The following is a 17,501-nucleotide window of genomic DNA, read 5'->3' on the forward strand; positions in this document are numbered from 1 at the left end:
CTAGGCTCCGTGCCTATGCCTTCCATCGTCTGCTTGGCAGTGAGGGCTTGAACCACCATTTTTACCTTCTTCCCTCAGTCTTTGCTCCAAGGTCTCTGCCATGAAGGTGGGGTTCAGCTGTATTATATGCAGATCTCCCAGGTGGGAATGTGGACCATAAGGGGAGTGCTAGCAATCCAAATTCTTCCCTGTCCCATGACTGTGGTTGCTCTGGCATGCAGGGAGTTCAGAGCTCCATTCTGTGTCCTGTGGCCCAGGAGGCCCGCATCTCCGCAATTCCCCCTTTCCTCCTCCCCTGCTCACCCAGTTTGCCCACCTTTAGATGATTTCAGTTGCACATCTCTTAGCCTGTCTGCTGTGCTGGGAGTCCTTTGTGGAATTATAGCTCTTCAATTTGTTGTAAATTCCAGGGGAGATTTCAAGAGACTCATCTCTCACCTCCATTTCTATGACATAATCCCAATTTACATATTATTAACAGGTATGTGTTAACAGCTTCACCTGAATAACAGGTTTGTATATATAGGCCACCATAAATCTGCCCCAACCCACATGGTTCTTTCTATCAATGTCTGGCATGGCAGAGCCCTTTATTCACTTATTCCACACATATTTATTGGTCACCTACCATATATTAAGCATTTTTCCAGATGCCTGGGATATGTCAATGAAGAAGTCAGACTTCATGGAACTTATTTTTGATTGGGGGAATTGATAATAAATATTCCAGTGTAATGTTACCTAATGGTAAGTGTTATGAAGGGTAATAAGGGAAGTTGAAGAAATGGAGAGTAACAGTATTGTTACTTCACATGGGGTGGTGTAGAAATGCCTCCCAGAGAATGCTGACTTCACAGTTATGATGCCCATTACAAGAAGCCAACTATTCATTTTTCACTGGAGTCTTTCAGTGGCTATTGCTCATTTACACTTCTCATCCCCTCAGGCAAAATCCTCGGCCATGGTGCCTTTGGTAAAGTGGTAGAAGCCTGTGCATTTGGCATTGACAGAGCTTCAACTTGCAAAACAGTGGCAGTGAAAATGCTTAAAGGTAATGTTTATATTCCTTTTGAGGCCATTGGGGGCATCTGCAAGGATGCTTGGTGTCAGGTAGAAAACCGGCTGTAATAGATATGAAGTTGAAATACTGAAGGGAGTTAACTATAACCAACTTTCACCCTAATTTGATCAATATTTTCCATGGAATCTTTAGCCATGGGCACATGAGCCAATCATCATGGTACCTTGTGTGTTAGCCTATTTGTCCTCTTTTGTATTCAGAAACATAAATATAGAAGAAAAGATTTGGGATTTTCAGTTGTTGGTAAGGCGAATATGAGTCAGCAATGGTATTTGGGCACCAGAATTCTTACATAGTCTTCTATTGCATGAGTAGAATTATATGATATAGAATAAGCTTGGATAGAATTGTACCTGGATTCTGCACTGTTCAGTCTGCATAAACCTCTAGTGTGATTCCAATCTTGAATAGATAAACTTGTGTGTATTTAAGCATCCTAATACCATTCAGTCCATGTCTCTGATTCCACATAGAAAAGCATTTAAATCAAACTGGGCCAATCCGCCAATTACCTGTCCAGGACATTAATTCAGAAAAAAATTTTTATCACAAAAGAAGTAGCTATCAAAGAATGTCATTTTCAAAATTAAAAAGTGTAATATAATTGAGGCTGTCAGTACATAAAGCTCAGAATCCAGGCAGGCTAGTGCATGGGAAGCTATTATGTATCCATTTATAATATTGTTTGGAAAGCACAAAAGTTAATCATTGTGTTCTGGACATTTCTACCAGAATTCTTTAGCAGTAAACAGGATCTCCTATGCTCCTGCTGCCTTTCCCAGGGGAAACAACTCTTTTATGTGTTACTGTGTTTGTTTCAAGCAGATTGTGCAACTTCCAGTGAGTTTAAGGCTTTGATGTCAGAATTGAAGATCCTTATTCACATCGGCCACCACCTCAATGTGGTTAACTTGCTGGGTGCCTGCACCAAACCTGGAGGTAAGGAGTCTTTCACACCTGGCCATAACTGCCCTCTAGGGATCAGAGCACTCAGAAGCAAAGTAGGCCCTCATTTAGACAGGCCTTCAAGTACAGCATGTGAATTCTTCATAGAGACCTTCCTATGCACAGAACCTCTAGATCCCAGGTTCTTTGGCCCCCTGTTCTAGGCAATACTGTGCAATATGTAAAGGGATCAGATGTATCTCTAAGATTCTTGCCAGCTTGGACATCCTATGGATTCTTAGACACGTTAGTTGAAGAGAAAATATTGGGGTGCTAAGGAGGTATGCCAATACATTCAGGGAAAGGGACTTCATAACCCTCTTGAGTTTCCCATTTCAGCTTCCACCTTCTTAGCTTAGCACCCGCCACCATAACTTAAGGAGGGATTTCACACACTAAGTCAATTAGAAATTCTACAACCCCTGTCCATTTACAGATTTGAAGCCACTTCTTGACTATACCAAAAGCCTTTTGTTCCTCTTTTAAATCGCTACTGTCCATTGCCCTTTCATTTAACTTTATCTTAAACAACATTTTGTGAGCCCCTACTGATTTTATGTAAGGCACTATGCCAGAGGCTTGGAAGGAGTTTGTGGAGGGTGGTGCTGCTGAACTACACAAATAAATAAAAGATGCCTTCAAGCCACATATAATTTGTGATGTGTTCAAGCACAGATAAAATGTAGGCTATGGGAAACCTGCAGACAGCCTTAAGCCATGGAATAACACAATGATAGTTAAGTGATGCGTTTCAGTAAGATAGTGGTGTTGGGGGGTGGGTAGGGTAACAATGTGAAGAGTGAAGACAGGAGCCCTGATTAGTCAATGGATGAAATATCCAGCTGGTTGGATGCGCCTTTGCCTTCGTCATTGGACTGTAAGCTGCATGTGGTCAGGTGCTCTGTCGTGCTCATTCTTCTAACCTTCGTGTTAGCCAGCCGAGAACACCTCAGTAAATGCTCATTGTGGCTTATTGATTATACTTTTCCCTTTCTGCCAAATTTTCCTTCATCCCACTCATCAGCCAGCCAGATGTTTCTGGAATAAGTCACCATTTTATCCAGCACAATTAATCAGTCAACTGCTTTGCAACTGGAGAAATCCTTTATGAGATTTTAGGAGATCCTTGGTCAACAGGTTACCTGGACAAGGCTATCCCAAGAATTAGTAACCCTTCATCATCATTCCTGGAAAGATGACTGTGGGCTGTACTTTTGGCAGGTCCTTTGATGGTCATTGTAGAATTCTGCAAATATGGAAACCTGGCCAACTTTCTGAGAGGAAAGAGAGGAGATTTTATTGCATCCAAGGTAAGTTTCCCAACTGAATTCCACACTCCATCTGCATTTTTGAATCCTATATAGATGTTTTCTAATGAGAGAGAGAGAGAGAGAGAGAGAGAGAGAGAGAGAGAGAGAGAGAGAGAGAGAGAGAGAGAGAAGGAAGGGGAGGGGAGGGGAGGAGAGGAGAGGCATCCGATAGAAATTTAAACTCAGTGATCTCTGAAGTCACTTCCAATGCTGAGGTTTCTCTGAAACAGGCTACTCAGCATTTTCCTCTCATTGGCTGAAATTATATCTTTGGTTCGTGTCACCCTCAGATTACACTATGAGGTTCAGAGTAATCAGGTAGCCTAAGATCCTATCATGCCCTTATTCTTCCATAGCCATGAACCTGAGTTCTCTGAAATCACCTGAGACCTGGGAAAGGGTCCTTCATCTTCCCTAATTGTAGCAAAGACAAAGGGAGTAAAGTAATGGTGATAAAAAAAAAAAAAACAGAGGGTGTCTCCATTTTATGATATTCTCCATTTCTAAGCACAGAGCTCAGGAATATGGTATTCAGACACCCTTTGTGGTACCACATGCCATCATATATCCCGGTACTAGGAAGGTCTTCTGACTTATGGGGCAAGGAAACCCTTTAAACAGCCAGATCTGGGATGTTTCCTCTCATCATGGATGAGTCAATTGACATCATGGCATAGAGAACAGAGCCCTCGACTGGTAGTCAGCACTGTTGCTACCTCCCAAACTATCTGTTTCAGTAATTGCCTCACACCTCTCTAGGCCTCAGTTTCCCAATGGAAACATAAACTAGGGTGGAATAGATAATTTGTAAGTCTCTCCCAGATCTGAGGCTCTATTTAATCTCTCAGGCTCTGATCAATATGGATAAAAATGTGAAGATCTTTCATGATTCTGACGGCAAGCCCACCCAGCTGATTAAGCACCGTCTGGAGAGTGTGGCTAGCACAGGAAGTTCTACCAGCTCTGGCTTCATTGAAGACAAGAGCTATAGTGAATCTGATGAGGAGGAAGAAAGTAACCGCCACCTTCTGGGGGCTACAATAACCCACCGCGTAGGTATGTGGGGCCCTTTTCTGGCTGACACTCAAGGCTACCAGATGTTTGAGGGTAAGGGCTGGGTTGGAGGGGTGAGGCCACTATCCCAACAAGGTCAGACCAGGGTTGTGGGAGGTGGTGTAGAAAACCATGTGCCTTCTTCTATAATTGTTGATACTCAGCTTAGAGGACTTGTGGTTCTAAGCTCAACTTGCACTTCTATTAGCAATCAGAAGTAGTTTACAATGACATGGTCTCACATTGTTCTAGACCTTTACAGTTTCCAAAGTCCTTTCCAATGAATTCTTTCCTTGAGCTTCATGACTTCCCTGTGAGATGAATAGGGATGCTTATCTCAATTAGACAGAGGAGAAAACTGACACTCAGAACAGGGATAATAGAAAATATATTTAACAGATACTGCCTGTTAGTCAAAATATTTAACAGATACATAAGATATTGACAAATGGGTATTAATATGTAAGTATTAATACAGATATTAAAATGTTTTGCAAAATATAGCACAGATAGTGGCCAATCAGAATAGATGCCTGATGTAGCCCTAGAGCAGGGTCTTGGGGTTGCTGGATTAGGGTAAAGTCTGGGCAGGAATGGAATAACTGTAGTGGTGGGGGCACTTGGAGAGCTCGGAGCAGTAACTACTTACCAAGTAGTATGGAAATATTTCAAGAGTAAGCAACTATTATAGCTGTACCAGTGTGTACCACCTCAATATTGGTCTGTCTCAGCTAATTAAGAGAAGTAGGAGTTGAACTCAAGTATCCCTTCCATTTTACTACCCCTGTGGTTTGAACTGACAGGTTTAGGCACTGACTTTGAGTGACACTTGTCTTATTCTGCTTGAGGTTTCTGCCTGACTGTGGCATCCACTGTTGCCCCTGATCTTTCTGGTTTGCTATGGTCCTGGTTCTGCTCTATTCCTCTTATTGTCCTTTTGGTCACACATGAATTAAGTGTGCTATCTGTCTGGCTTTAATGCATGTTGAAACATTTCCTGGTCTGAGAGTTAGTAGACCTGGGTTTTATTACTGACTGTGCCACTGATGTACTTACAGTGTGATCTTGGAAAGTCACATCTCAAGGCTTTGTTTTTCCTACTTGTAAAGTGAAATCAATAACTTGGACTAGAATCATTGTAAAGGCCCTTATAATCCCAATCTGGTGTTGTTAGAACACCAGGAAGGGAGGAAGGAATTTCTGAACTTTTCATCTATTGACAGAAATTGGGGAATGGTGATCTAGCAACGAGTGTGGTATGTAGTGACCATACGTTGTGATTACAAAAATTCGGACCTGTTGTCACCATGAATCATGGAAATTTCCTGAAAATTTCCAAACTTTGGCATCCAACAGACATCTTTAAGATTCTCTCTTGTACCCAGAATTGGCAAAGAAATCTGGACAAACCGTGTGTTCATTTTTTGGCGGGGGAGAATTGAAATATATGGTAACCAGACAGTAAAGGTATGAGCTCTTGAACCCCAGAAGACATTCTTATTATATTTGATTTACAAGATTACATGCCCATCACTTAAAAATACACATGAGTTCTTAGTAGAGTAAGTCCAGCCAAGGTCCTTTTGTCAAAAACCTTTGCCCCCATTCTGCAAGATTTTATGGAAGGCAGGACTTTCTTCCTCTCTAGGTCTTCCTACTGCTATCTCTACAGGCTTGTGAGGATGTTTTCAACAACTGGCCTTTCTCTATTCCCTTTTTTTCTCTTCTCTAGACTCAAATAATCTCTACAAGCACCCTCTCACTTTGGAGGACCTGATCTGCTATAGCTTCCAAGTGGCCAAGGGAATGGAGTTCCTCGCTTCCAGAAAAGTGAGCATTCATTCTTCCTGTTCTTTAATTTCCACTATTTGGGGAGGAAGGGAGATGGATTTCCATGATACCAGCTTCCATAGTAGTTTGTTTTTTTCTTTTCTCCCTAAAGTCTCCTCTTATACTTGTTTGTCTTCCCTTTTCTAATTGTTCTTTGAAAAATTCACACATTCACATTGCAGACAGCTACTCATTTGCCTACCTGCAGTTGTTAGCGACTTACTTTTCACACTCTAATATAAGAAATGGCTGGAATATTTAATGCCAGAAGTGCAGGTTATTATATATTGAAATAAAAATTTTCAGGAAATATCTGTTAATTGGTTGTTATGTTCTCTATGCTAACAGCTCGAGGTACAGACATGAAAGATACAAGTTCTCTTTCCTCAAAATTCACTGAGAAAAACAGGTACCACATATAACAAATAGGATAGACCCTATGATAGAAGTATGAAATAAGTGTGTTGTGACTGTATGAAAGGAAGCCTCGAGAATCTGTACTTTTTTCGGAGGAAGTTATATTTAAGCAATATCATGAAGACATGAAAACTAGGAAATTTTCCATAATTCTAAATACTAGAACATAAGATGCATGGAGGTGGGGCAGATGAGGAAATGTAGCTGAACAGAGAGCTTGACATTAATTATGAAAGGCTTTGGACATCATGCAAAGAAAGTTAACTTTGATGGTTTCCAGTTGTCACAAGATAAAAATGTTTAAGCAGGAACATGCTCAGGTTTGGGCTTTGGGGACCAGAGTGGACCATGTACTAGTTAATGGGACTAGACTGGAGATAACAGTTTGTGGACCATTGCAGTTGTTAAAATGAGGGAAAGGAGGGGTCTCTCTGACCCAGAGCACTAGCAATGGAATGCAGTGGAGAGAATAGATCTATGTTCTAAGGTAATATCCCAGTGTCCAAAGGACAAAACATGTTAGTGGTAGCCAAATGTGAGGAACCATTCCAGCGTAGTGGAACCTAGCCAAATTTCACAACAGATGAACTCATCAGTCTCTCAGTAAATGTTAGCTTTAAACACATATTTCTGAGGCTGAACACTTCTAAGGCACATTCCTGTTCTGGGTTTTCATTCCTTTCTCCAGCACACTCAACACCCAGCCCTTCTCATGGATGAAAATCTGTAAGCCTGCACCATCCTAGAGCCTAGCAGCTCTCCGAGCCTCCTTTGTCCCTTTTCTTTAGTGCATTCATCGGGACTTGGCTGCACGGAACATCCTTCTAGCTGATAATAACATTGTGAAGATCTGTGACTTTGGTTTGGCCAGAGACATCTACAAAGACCCTGACTATGTCTGGAAAGGAGATGTAAGTTCAAGGTTCCCTGGCATAAAGCCCCAAACCCAGGCTCTTGGGCTCTGTTGGGGTTATGGCTGTTATTCTCATGGCTCTCTCCCATTTTGATTTTCTAGGCAAGACTCCCACTTAAATGGATGGCACCTGAAGCCATTTTTGACAAGGTTTATACTACTCAGAGTGATGTGTGGTCGTTTGGAGTCTTGCTGTGGGAAATATTCTCTCTGGGTAAGTGCTTCTCTTTATGGCCACCTTCTCACCATTCCCAGTCAACATTGGCTACAATCCCAGAATTTGAAAGACCTCAGGTAGTGGATACAATGGATTTGGGCAGAAAACACTTGTGACCAAGAACCAACAAAAACGGTCTCATTTATTTACTGATTGATCAAATTTATTCAACAAATAATTTATTGAGAAACTGTTGTGGGCCAGGCATTCTGAGTGCTATGGTTACAGTAGTAAACAAAGCAGATGATAATCCCTGCCACCATAGATCCTACATTGTAGTCAGAAAAGACTGACCTTAAACACTTAAATAAAATATAGATCATTTTAAATGATGTTGGGTAGTATGGAGAAAAATTAAGAGGAGAGATAGGGAGTACTGGGATAGAGCAGAATGTGGGTTGGTTTTTAAAATGGGTGGTTAAGTTGAGCCTCACAGAAAGTAAAATGCTGCAGTAAAGACCTGAAGAGTGAGGAAATGAGCCACACAGCTACTGTGTTTCCCCAAAAATAAGACCTAGCTGGACAATCAGCTCTAATGAGTCCTTTGGAGCAAAAATTAATATAAAACCCGGTATATTATATTATATTATATTATATTATATTATATTATATTATATTATATTATATTATATTATATTATACACCTGGTCTTATAGGGGCAAAGGAGGCTTTTCACATATGTAGGGTGACTTTTGAGCAGATTAGGAAAAAGAGAGGTAGCTAGCCATCTGGCCATCTGGAATGAGAACATTCCAGGCACAGCAAACAGTGAGTCCAAAAGCCCTGAGGTTAGAGCATGTTTGATGTGTGAGAACAACAGTGAGATGTTGTGGCTGGAAGGAACTGGGTGAAAGGTGAGTGCTGGATGATGAGCATAGAGAGATAGCCAAGGACAATTTCATGTGGTGCCTTATAGGCTATGGTAAGGACTTTAGATGGAGCTGAAGCAGATATATTAGCATGGAGAAGATGCCCTATCTGACTTCAAGACAGATCTGAGTATGAATCTCAGTGTGGCCTCTCATTAACTGTATCACTTGAACAGGTCACTAACTACTCCAATCTGGGTCCCAACATCTATAAAACGGGGTTAATAATTATGGTATCACAAGGTCATTGTGTTAAAGTACTATTTGAACTATAAAGTGGCTTACAAATATTTAGTGTATTCTCCAAAGTTTGGAATTCCAGTCTCCCCAATCTGACCTCAGATTTTTGACATGGGTGGCTAATACTGTATCTAATACCTGAACAAAAGCAGAAGAAAACCAAATGGTAGACTGTTTCATAAAAATAAAAATAAAAGACCTTTCTTCTTACAGCATGCGTATGTAAATTCTCATTTGCATATACATTGTGGTAACTATGTTGTTTGGGTTATTAAACTTGTATGATAGTATAATGGATGGAATTTTGCTGAAAAACTCATACCTGGCTCAGGAGGAGAGTGGGAGAAGGCTCATAAGTCTGAGTCTTCACACAGGTCCTGAGGTTAGGATCAGGTGGAAGGGAGAGAGCAGGGGCCAATTCTTACTAAGCCTAGAGTGTTGAATCAGTCCAAACCCAGAGCTGAAAGAAATTACTGGGAAAGTAAGACGAGTTTTTTGTTTTGTTTTGTTTTATTTTTAATTAAAGTTTATTGGGGTGACAATTGTTAGTGAAGTTACATAGATTTCAGGTGTACAATTCTGTATTATATCATCTATAAATCACATTGTGTGTTCACCACCCAGAGTCAGTTCTCCTTCCATCACCATATATTTGATCCTTTTACCCTCATCTCCTACCCCCCCCACCCCCTTTACCCTGTGGTAACCACTGAACTATTGTCTGAAAGACGAGTTTTGAAATAGGAAAATATTTAGTTTGAGAGGATTTATGACTTTCCTTTGAAGGCAACCCTGTGATCAGCTACCAGGGGCAAGATGGTAGCTCAAGGTATCTAAAAGATAGGTTGATGGGAGAGAAAGAGACCAAGCAAGGGGTCTAAAAAGCTTAGTCAAAACCTGAGGCTCAAGATTGCCACAACCTCATGCCAAGATAGTCTTCCCAAGAATTATGATCTATTCTGGCCTTGCAAGGAGCATTGGGAGTGTTTTCCTAAGGAGGTGTTGACCCACTTACATATGCCACTTAAAAAGTGGAAACTGTTTAACAGACACTTTGCTCAGAGTACCATCATAGTGACCTATACAGTAGGCACTCAAAAAATTGGCTGCTTGTGGAAAGAACAAATCACAGCTTGACCCACCTAGTTTGAAAATGAGCTCTTGCTTCCAAGACTGCAGTTGTACCCACTGACTGAACTTATACTGACTGGTTGAGCAACACCTTCACCAAGATCCAGTGTTAACATTTGGTTCCACCAAGAGAAGTCACAGGGAGGCCCACTTTTGGCTGAGTAGGCGTAACAGACAACTACAACAACTAGGGTTAATGAAAGATGCTACTTAATGGTCAAATCCAACTAGTTTGGGGCAGCTGGATGGCTCAGTTGGTTAGAGCAGGAGCTCTTAACAAGGTTGCTGGTTTAATTCCCACATGGGATGGTGGGCTGCACCCCCTACAACTAAGACTGTAAACGGCAACTGCGCTTGGAGCTGAGCTGCATCCTCCACAACCAGATTGAAGGACAATGACTTAGAGCTGATGGGCCCTGGAGAAACACACTGGTCCCCAATATTCCCCAATAAAAAAAATCCAACTGGTTTTGTGCCCTTATATTTTGAGCAATAATACATAAATTTCCAATTCTCAGTACTGTTTTACTCTGCCTATTTTTAACCCTAGAACTAGGCACAGCAATTAGCATTATGAAAACCCAGGCAATAGATTTGACATACGTGATGTCACATTTGATGATATATGCTGAAATTCTGACACATGAGTAAAGTAAAACCTGGTTTCTATTCATTTAGCATCTATTAACATAATCACAAACCATTGCTTTTTAAAAGAAAAAAGAAGAACCATGTACCAATTAAATGGATTAGAAGTTTATTACATCAGAGCTATAATTTAATTAAACAAACATTTGGTGTGTGCCTTCCACATTAAAGGCATTGTGAAGTAAGACAGTTCCTAGCTTCCAGTGGCTAACAATTGAGTTGGGAAGAGAAAAATACACCCAACTAATTCTAATGCATGACAGACTGTGACAAGCCCTATAATAAGAGTCCAGACAAAGTACATAAAGAACACAGGAAGGATAAGATGAGTTTCTACTTCTGGGGAAGAAAGGATATGTAGAAAAGCCTCTTAGAGAATGAGCAAGCTGAATTGGGCCTTGGAGGATAAGAAAATGAAAATGAAGTTTGAGGAGGAGGTTTCAGAGAAAGGTATGGGTAGGGTATTTCAGAAAGAGGAGAGTATGAGCAAAAGCATAATGTGGAAGAGTGGTTTAGGTTATGGATATGTTTAAAAAAAACACTTTTGCCTAACTGATCACTTTAATCCAGGACCCATGGAAACAACACTATTATTAAGTCTCAAACCAGACAAGCATATGTATCTGTCTGTAGTTTTAGGCATAATAAATACTTGTAAATATATTTTATATGTCTGACCACAGCTTTATGTATGATACATACTGTTTGATAGCTTTATTAAGGTATAATTGATATTTTTAAAACTGCACATACTTAATATATACAATTTTACGAGTTTGGACACATTCATATACTGACATATAATCGCCACAATCAAGGTAAAAACACATCCATCACCTCCAAAAGTTTTCTTTTGTCCCTTTGCTATTTCTGTGTGTGGTTAGAACATTTAATGTGAGATCTACCCTATTAACAAATGTTAAGGTGCACAGTACAGTTTTGTTAACTATAGGCACTATGTTGTACAGCAGATATCTAAAACTCATCCATCTTGAATAACTAACATTACACAAGTGTACAACTCCACATTTCCACCTCCCCATTCTCTGACAAACTTCATGGCATTTTCTGCTTCTGTGTTAGACTATTTTATGAGTACATGCCTCATGTAAGTTGATCATGCAGTGTATGTGTCCTTTTCTCCTTCTGTGACTGACTTATTTTACTTAGCATGTTTTCCAGTTCCATCCATGTTGTGACAAATTATAGTATTTTGTTTTTCAAGGCTGCATAATATTCCATTGTTTGTGGATATATATCACATTTTCTTCATCCATTCATCTGAAAATTTGAGCTATTATGAAAATTAACTATTATGAACAAGGCTGTGATGAACATAGGAATAGAGATTTTTTTTTTTGAGGTCCTGATTTAAATTCTTTTGGATACAAACTCAGGAGTGAGATTGCTGGATCTTATGATAATTCTAGTTTTGATTTTGTGGGGAATTTCCATGCTATTTTTTTATAGTGGCTGTACCATTTTACATTCCCACCAAGTATACAACAAATATAATTTGTGCACATCCTTGCCAATACTTATCTTTAGTTTTGTTGTTGTTGTTTTTAATAACAGCCATCCTAATAGGTGTGAGGTGATACCTTCCTGTGATATTGATTCGCATATCTCTAATGATAAGTGATGGTGCGCACCTTTTCATGTATGTCTTTTTGAGAAAAAGGTCTATTCGAGTCATTTTCTTATATTTTAACTGGGTATGTTGAGCTAGAGTTGTTTCTTATATATTTTGGAAAATAATATTTTATCAGATACATGATTTGCAAATATTTTCTCCCATTGCATAGCCTGACTTTTCACTCTATTAATTGTTTCCTTTTCTGTGCAGAAGCTTTTTTGTTTGATGTAGTCCTTCTTGTATATTTTTGCTTTTGTTGCCTGTGCTTTGGTGTCATATCCATGAAATCATTTCCAATATCATGAAACTTTTCCTTTAGTGTTTTTTTCTAGGAGTTTTATAGCTTCAGGTCTTAGTTTAAGTCCCTAATCAATTTTTTAAAAATTTATTGGGGTGACAATTGTTAGTAAAATTACACAGAATTCAGGTGTACAATTCTGTATTACATCATCTATAAATCCCATTGTGTGTTCACCACCCAGAGTCAGTTCTCCTTCCATCACCATATATTTGATCCCCCTTACCCTCATCTCCCACACCCCACCCCCCTTACCCTCTGGTAACCACTAAACTATTCTCTGTGTCTATGAGTTTCTGCTTCTCATTTGTTTGTCTTGTTCTTTTGTTGTTTTTGGTTTATATACCACATATCAGTGAAATCGTATGGTTCTCTGCTTTTTCAGTCTGACTTATTTCGCTCAGCATTTGTTCATCCTTTCCATTGTTTTTTTCTAATCTCTATTTCTTTTATTTCCATCCTGATCTCTATTGTTTCCTTTTTTCTGTATTTTGGTCTTCACTTGTTCTTGTTCTAGTTCCTTGAAGTGTAATTAAAAGCTACTCTGAATTGAGGAACTTTTGAAAATAATTCAAATTACCTGAATTACATCACAGTCTTCATGCTTTATAAAAGTAATTATCACTCCATATGAGACATTAAGTATTCATGTTACAGACAATGACTGATGACCCCAAGGATATGCAGACCCCTTGCTATAACTCCAGTCTTCTGGGAAGGTAATGATCCACAGGTTTGGAAGTATTGGATTAGATGACACAATCTTAACTTATGAGACCTGAAATATCACATCAACAAAACAGTCCCCAAATCTGGAATGAAATACAGTAAGCAATAATACATTACTTCACATAGCAAGGGAGAGGTGACTAAAATTAATAGTATGTTACAAGTTACCTTGAGTTAAGTAACAGATGAGGTTTCTATTGTTTAGCTAACTTGAAAAAAACTAAAAACTTGAAACCAAAGTTGTGTCTTTCTCCAAATATTAAGTGTATACAGTTTGATAGTTCATCCTTCTTATTAGTCTTACTCTAGGTTTCATCTTTGGGTTGTTGTTTTTTTGTTTGTTTGTTTTTTGTTTGTTTGTTTTTTGGTTTGTTTGTTTGTTTTTTGCTGTTCTTATTTGTTGATGTTTTCCTTCTAACTCCAATTTTCTATTTTAAACACCTGTAAGCCATTTTAAACACTTTTGGAGATTTAGGTGGGGTACAAATGACTTACACTAAAAAGTTTTTATAGATACTCATTGTTTAAATGAAATTTTAACAATATTGACACCGTCTTGAATCTTAAAGACCTAGCAAATGTATTGTAGTTTTCAGAACTATTGAATAGAAGCAACCAAATAAGAGTCATGACTTTTGAAATGTAGCCTACCCATGCACAGACATAGGCGTTCAAAGAGACTTGTGCTTTAATATTTTGTAATCTCTTAATCTACTTTAAACTGTGATTTGAACTTGGGAAATGTACTTTTCCTTTACCATAAAACATATTTGTAATTAAAATTTCCATTTATCAACTTGAAATTTACTCTCAGGCCTTATTTCTCTTTCGAGTTTGGATGCCACCAAGACTAAATTTCCCAAGTTTGAGACAGATGTCCACACTGGCTGGAAATCTGCTTCCTTGTTGCTCTTGAGACCTGGACTACAATAGAATGTGATAGGTTAAAGTATGCTATGAAAGGGCATTCAGAGACTGCAAAAGCAGATATTGTTTGATTAAAAACAAAATTACCCATCTTATATTGAAAGGTGGGTTACCTCATACACTGTTGGTGGGAATGCAGACTGGTGCGGCCGTTATGGAAGGCAGTGTGGAGGTTCCTCAAAAAATTACGAATAGAATTACCATATGACCCAGCAATCCCTCTCCTGGGTATTTGTACACGTGAAATCTATGTAATTTTACTAACAATTGTCACCCCAATAAATTTAATAAAAAAAAAAAAAAGAAAGAAAGAAAGGTGGGTTACATTCCAGCAAATTACAGGGAAATGGCTGAATATATTATTTAAAGGCATGAAATTGTTGCCAAGTCAATGGAAAGTCATCAGTAGGTTTTTAAAACCCCTACCTTCATCTCAAAACACTTTATAAATATGGTTTCTGGGAGAATCATTTATGTCAGGTCTCTGAATTGCCAAGGTAGATGGAAGTCTTATGTCATATGCTCTATGTAGATCTGGAGCTGTTTGTCCCTCCTCAAAATTCTCTTTAGGTCTCTGCCTTATACGATCTTGATGGGTTGTTTATCTCATGAGAATGAATGGGATATATGTTTTTTCTTATATCCCAGGTGCCTCACCATACCCAGGAGTGCAAATCGATGAAGATTTCTGCCGTCAGCTGAAGGAGGGAACACGAATGAGAGCTCCTGAGTATTCCACTCCTGAAATGTAAGTTATTCTTCAGGCTAAGGGGCATCAGACAAAATTAATTTGGATAAAAGAGTCAAAGTAAACATAACAGATAATAGAAGATAATACATGAAATTTTATTCAATGCCAAGGCACTTCTTTTGCACTTCTCAAATGTACACATATTCCTCAGAGTTATTGCGGGTTTAGTTCAAGACCCTCACAATAAAGTTAATATTGCAGTAATGCAAGTCACACATTTTTTTTTGTTTCCCAGTGCATATAAAATTTATGTTTACACTAAGCTGTAGTGTGTTAAGTGTGTGATAACATTATATCTAAAAAAGCAATGTACGTACCTTAATTAAAAATATGTTATTGCTAAAAAATGCTAACCATTAACAGATTTCAGCAAGTTGTAATCTTTTTCTGTTGGAGTATCTTGCCTTGATGTTGATGAAAATGCAATATCTGTGAGGTGAAAGGCAAAATAAATTGATGTATGCCTGTCATAATTGAAAAATGATCTAAGAATCTAGAAATACAAATTTCATGTGAAGATGCATATACTGACATTTTTCATCAAATTCATAAGTTGTAGAAGGTATTCATGTATTAGATGTAACCATAGCACTGGCTAGGTCCCTTCTAGCCTTAGATTCTATACTTACATGTTTATTTTTCAAAACTTTGAATAAAAATTACCATCCAGAATCTTGAGTTCCCAGAACAGCCTCTCTTGGGCTTCTGGCAGAGATATGGTGACACACGTTACACCAAACTGGAGCCAAGTTCTTGGGATCTCTTACTGGATCACTAATTGAATCTACACAATTACAACAGGTGCTAAAAGCAGATTTGAAGACCTGTAACATCACAGAGATGTATAGATAAGTTAATGGCTTCCAATTGTTTTAATCAACAGCAATTCCAGCAAAACTGTATTTACTACTTAGTTGATGGCTTATTGGCCTAAGTCATTGGAAAGAACAGGTTTGGATTCCAGTGTTGCTGCTTAAAATCTAAAAATGATGGCATTTTTACACCATTTTATAAAGATGTATAAAGATATTTGAAGATCAAACTCCAATTATATAAGCTTCTAGATCATGAGGAGAGCCTAAAGTCCAAGAGTATTTGAAGCCACTTGGCCTCATGACAAATGTAGCAATCTCCCCATCCACATCATTCTTGTACTGCCAAAGGAGTTTGGCAACAAACCTAAATGCTAAGTTGTTCTCCTTAAGTTATGGCTTTCTAAATATTCAGGGGTTATAAGTGGACTAATTAAGGTTGATTACATGCATACAGACCTGCAACAAGTGGGCATGAAGGGGACATAGGAGTAATGAACAGGTACGGACCAAGCAAACTTTTCAGAAACCTCATTCTACGACCATAGCAGAGAATATGGGTTGAGGGGTAACTGTGAAGATATGATTTGAGGTGTCACCCATAGGAAAAGTTAGAGAATCAATGTGAATGGGGAATGGAGACTTTCTTGGCATTTTTTTTCAATCTTCAGCTACCAGACTATGCTTGATTGCTGGCACAGTGTGTACACCCTGAGACCCAACTTCTCTGACCTGGTTGGGCGTCTTGGAGATCTCCTTCAGGCCAGTGTTCAACAGGTATCCATTACTTTTATTCTATCATTCAGCATCTTTTTAGTGTTGTGTACTAAGTCACAGTTTTTGGAGCTGTGAACACTGTAATGCCAATATTCAGTGCTCAGGGAGCTCATAATCTAGCCTGTGGGAATGTGAGGAAAATACTTATAATAGGAAAAGTAAAATGGGAAAACAAAGAAAATAATAAGCCCCCAAAGAGGGTACATGTGATTAGAGACATCTCAGTTCTTCATTAAAATATTTGTTGATCATCTTGTCTGTGCCAAGTAGTACACTGGGCACTGTTGATGTAAAGATAAAAAGACATGGCCTCTGCTCTCAAGCAACACACAATCTGGTAGAGAAGACAAATAAGAAAACCAAGGCTTGTAGCAGAGTATGATGATTACCAGGAAGAAGGGATATAAGAATCTTGAGAGATGAGCAGAAGTTAAACTATTAGAAAAGAGCAAGAAGGATTCAAAGCAGAGGGAACAGCATTTTCTTTTTTTTTACTCCCTTCATTTACTTCATGAGTATCTGTTATGTAGCAAAACACAAAGACAAAAATGTCACACCATACTCTCAAGCTTACAGCCTAGTAAATATACAATGTATGTCTAATAATCCAAAATTTAGATTAGTATTCATTTTCTTTGATAACCAGTGTTAGAGTTTTTAAAAGTAAAACTTGGAGAGAACCTAAAATGGAAAAATTCAGAGAGTGAAATAAGTTATTTTTTCCAGTGTTACAAATGTCAACCTTAGTTCTGAAAACAGCCTTGAGGTATTTTGAGGAAGATATCCAATTTCTCACTATTAAGTACCATGTTAAGTGAAGATTTTTTTGTAGATGTTCTTTATCATGTTGAGGATGCCCTCTTCTATTCCAAATTTGCTGAGAGTTTTTATTATGAAAAAACTGTTGGATTTTGTCA

The 17,501-nt window shown here is 38.6% G+C and overlaps 1 protein-coding gene across 1 annotated transcript in view; it reads left to right on the plus strand.

Annotated features, from left to right (window-relative positions):
* LOC109436875 (vascular endothelial growth factor receptor kdr-like) overlaps positions 1 to 17,501 on the plus strand; it is a 315,916-nt gene that overhangs the window by 245,502 nt on the left and 52,913 nt on the right. The window contains exons 19-27 of the mRNA XM_074323230.2: positions 947 to 1,051; positions 1,907 to 2,020; positions 3,248 to 3,336; positions 4,185 to 4,392; positions 6,122 to 6,219; positions 7,425 to 7,547; positions 7,652 to 7,763; positions 14,893 to 14,992; positions 16,479 to 16,584. Coding sequence (XP_074179331.1) covers positions 947 to 1,051; positions 1,907 to 2,020; positions 3,248 to 3,336; positions 4,185 to 4,392; positions 6,122 to 6,219; positions 7,425 to 7,547; positions 7,652 to 7,763; positions 14,893 to 14,992; positions 16,479 to 16,584 — 1,055 coding nt within the window. The remainder of the gene's footprint in view (positions 1 to 946; positions 1,052 to 1,906; positions 2,021 to 3,247; positions 3,337 to 4,184; positions 4,393 to 6,121; positions 6,220 to 7,424; positions 7,548 to 7,651; positions 7,764 to 14,892; positions 14,993 to 16,478; positions 16,585 to 17,501) is intronic.

Source organism: Rhinolophus sinicus, chromosome 18 (genome assembly GCF_057876585.1).
Source record: "Rhinolophus sinicus isolate RSI-liver-muscle chromosome 18, RSI-T2T, whole genome shotgun sequence".
NCBI classification, from domain to species: Eukaryota; Metazoa; Chordata; class Mammalia; order Chiroptera; family Rhinolophidae; genus Rhinolophus; species Rhinolophus sinicus.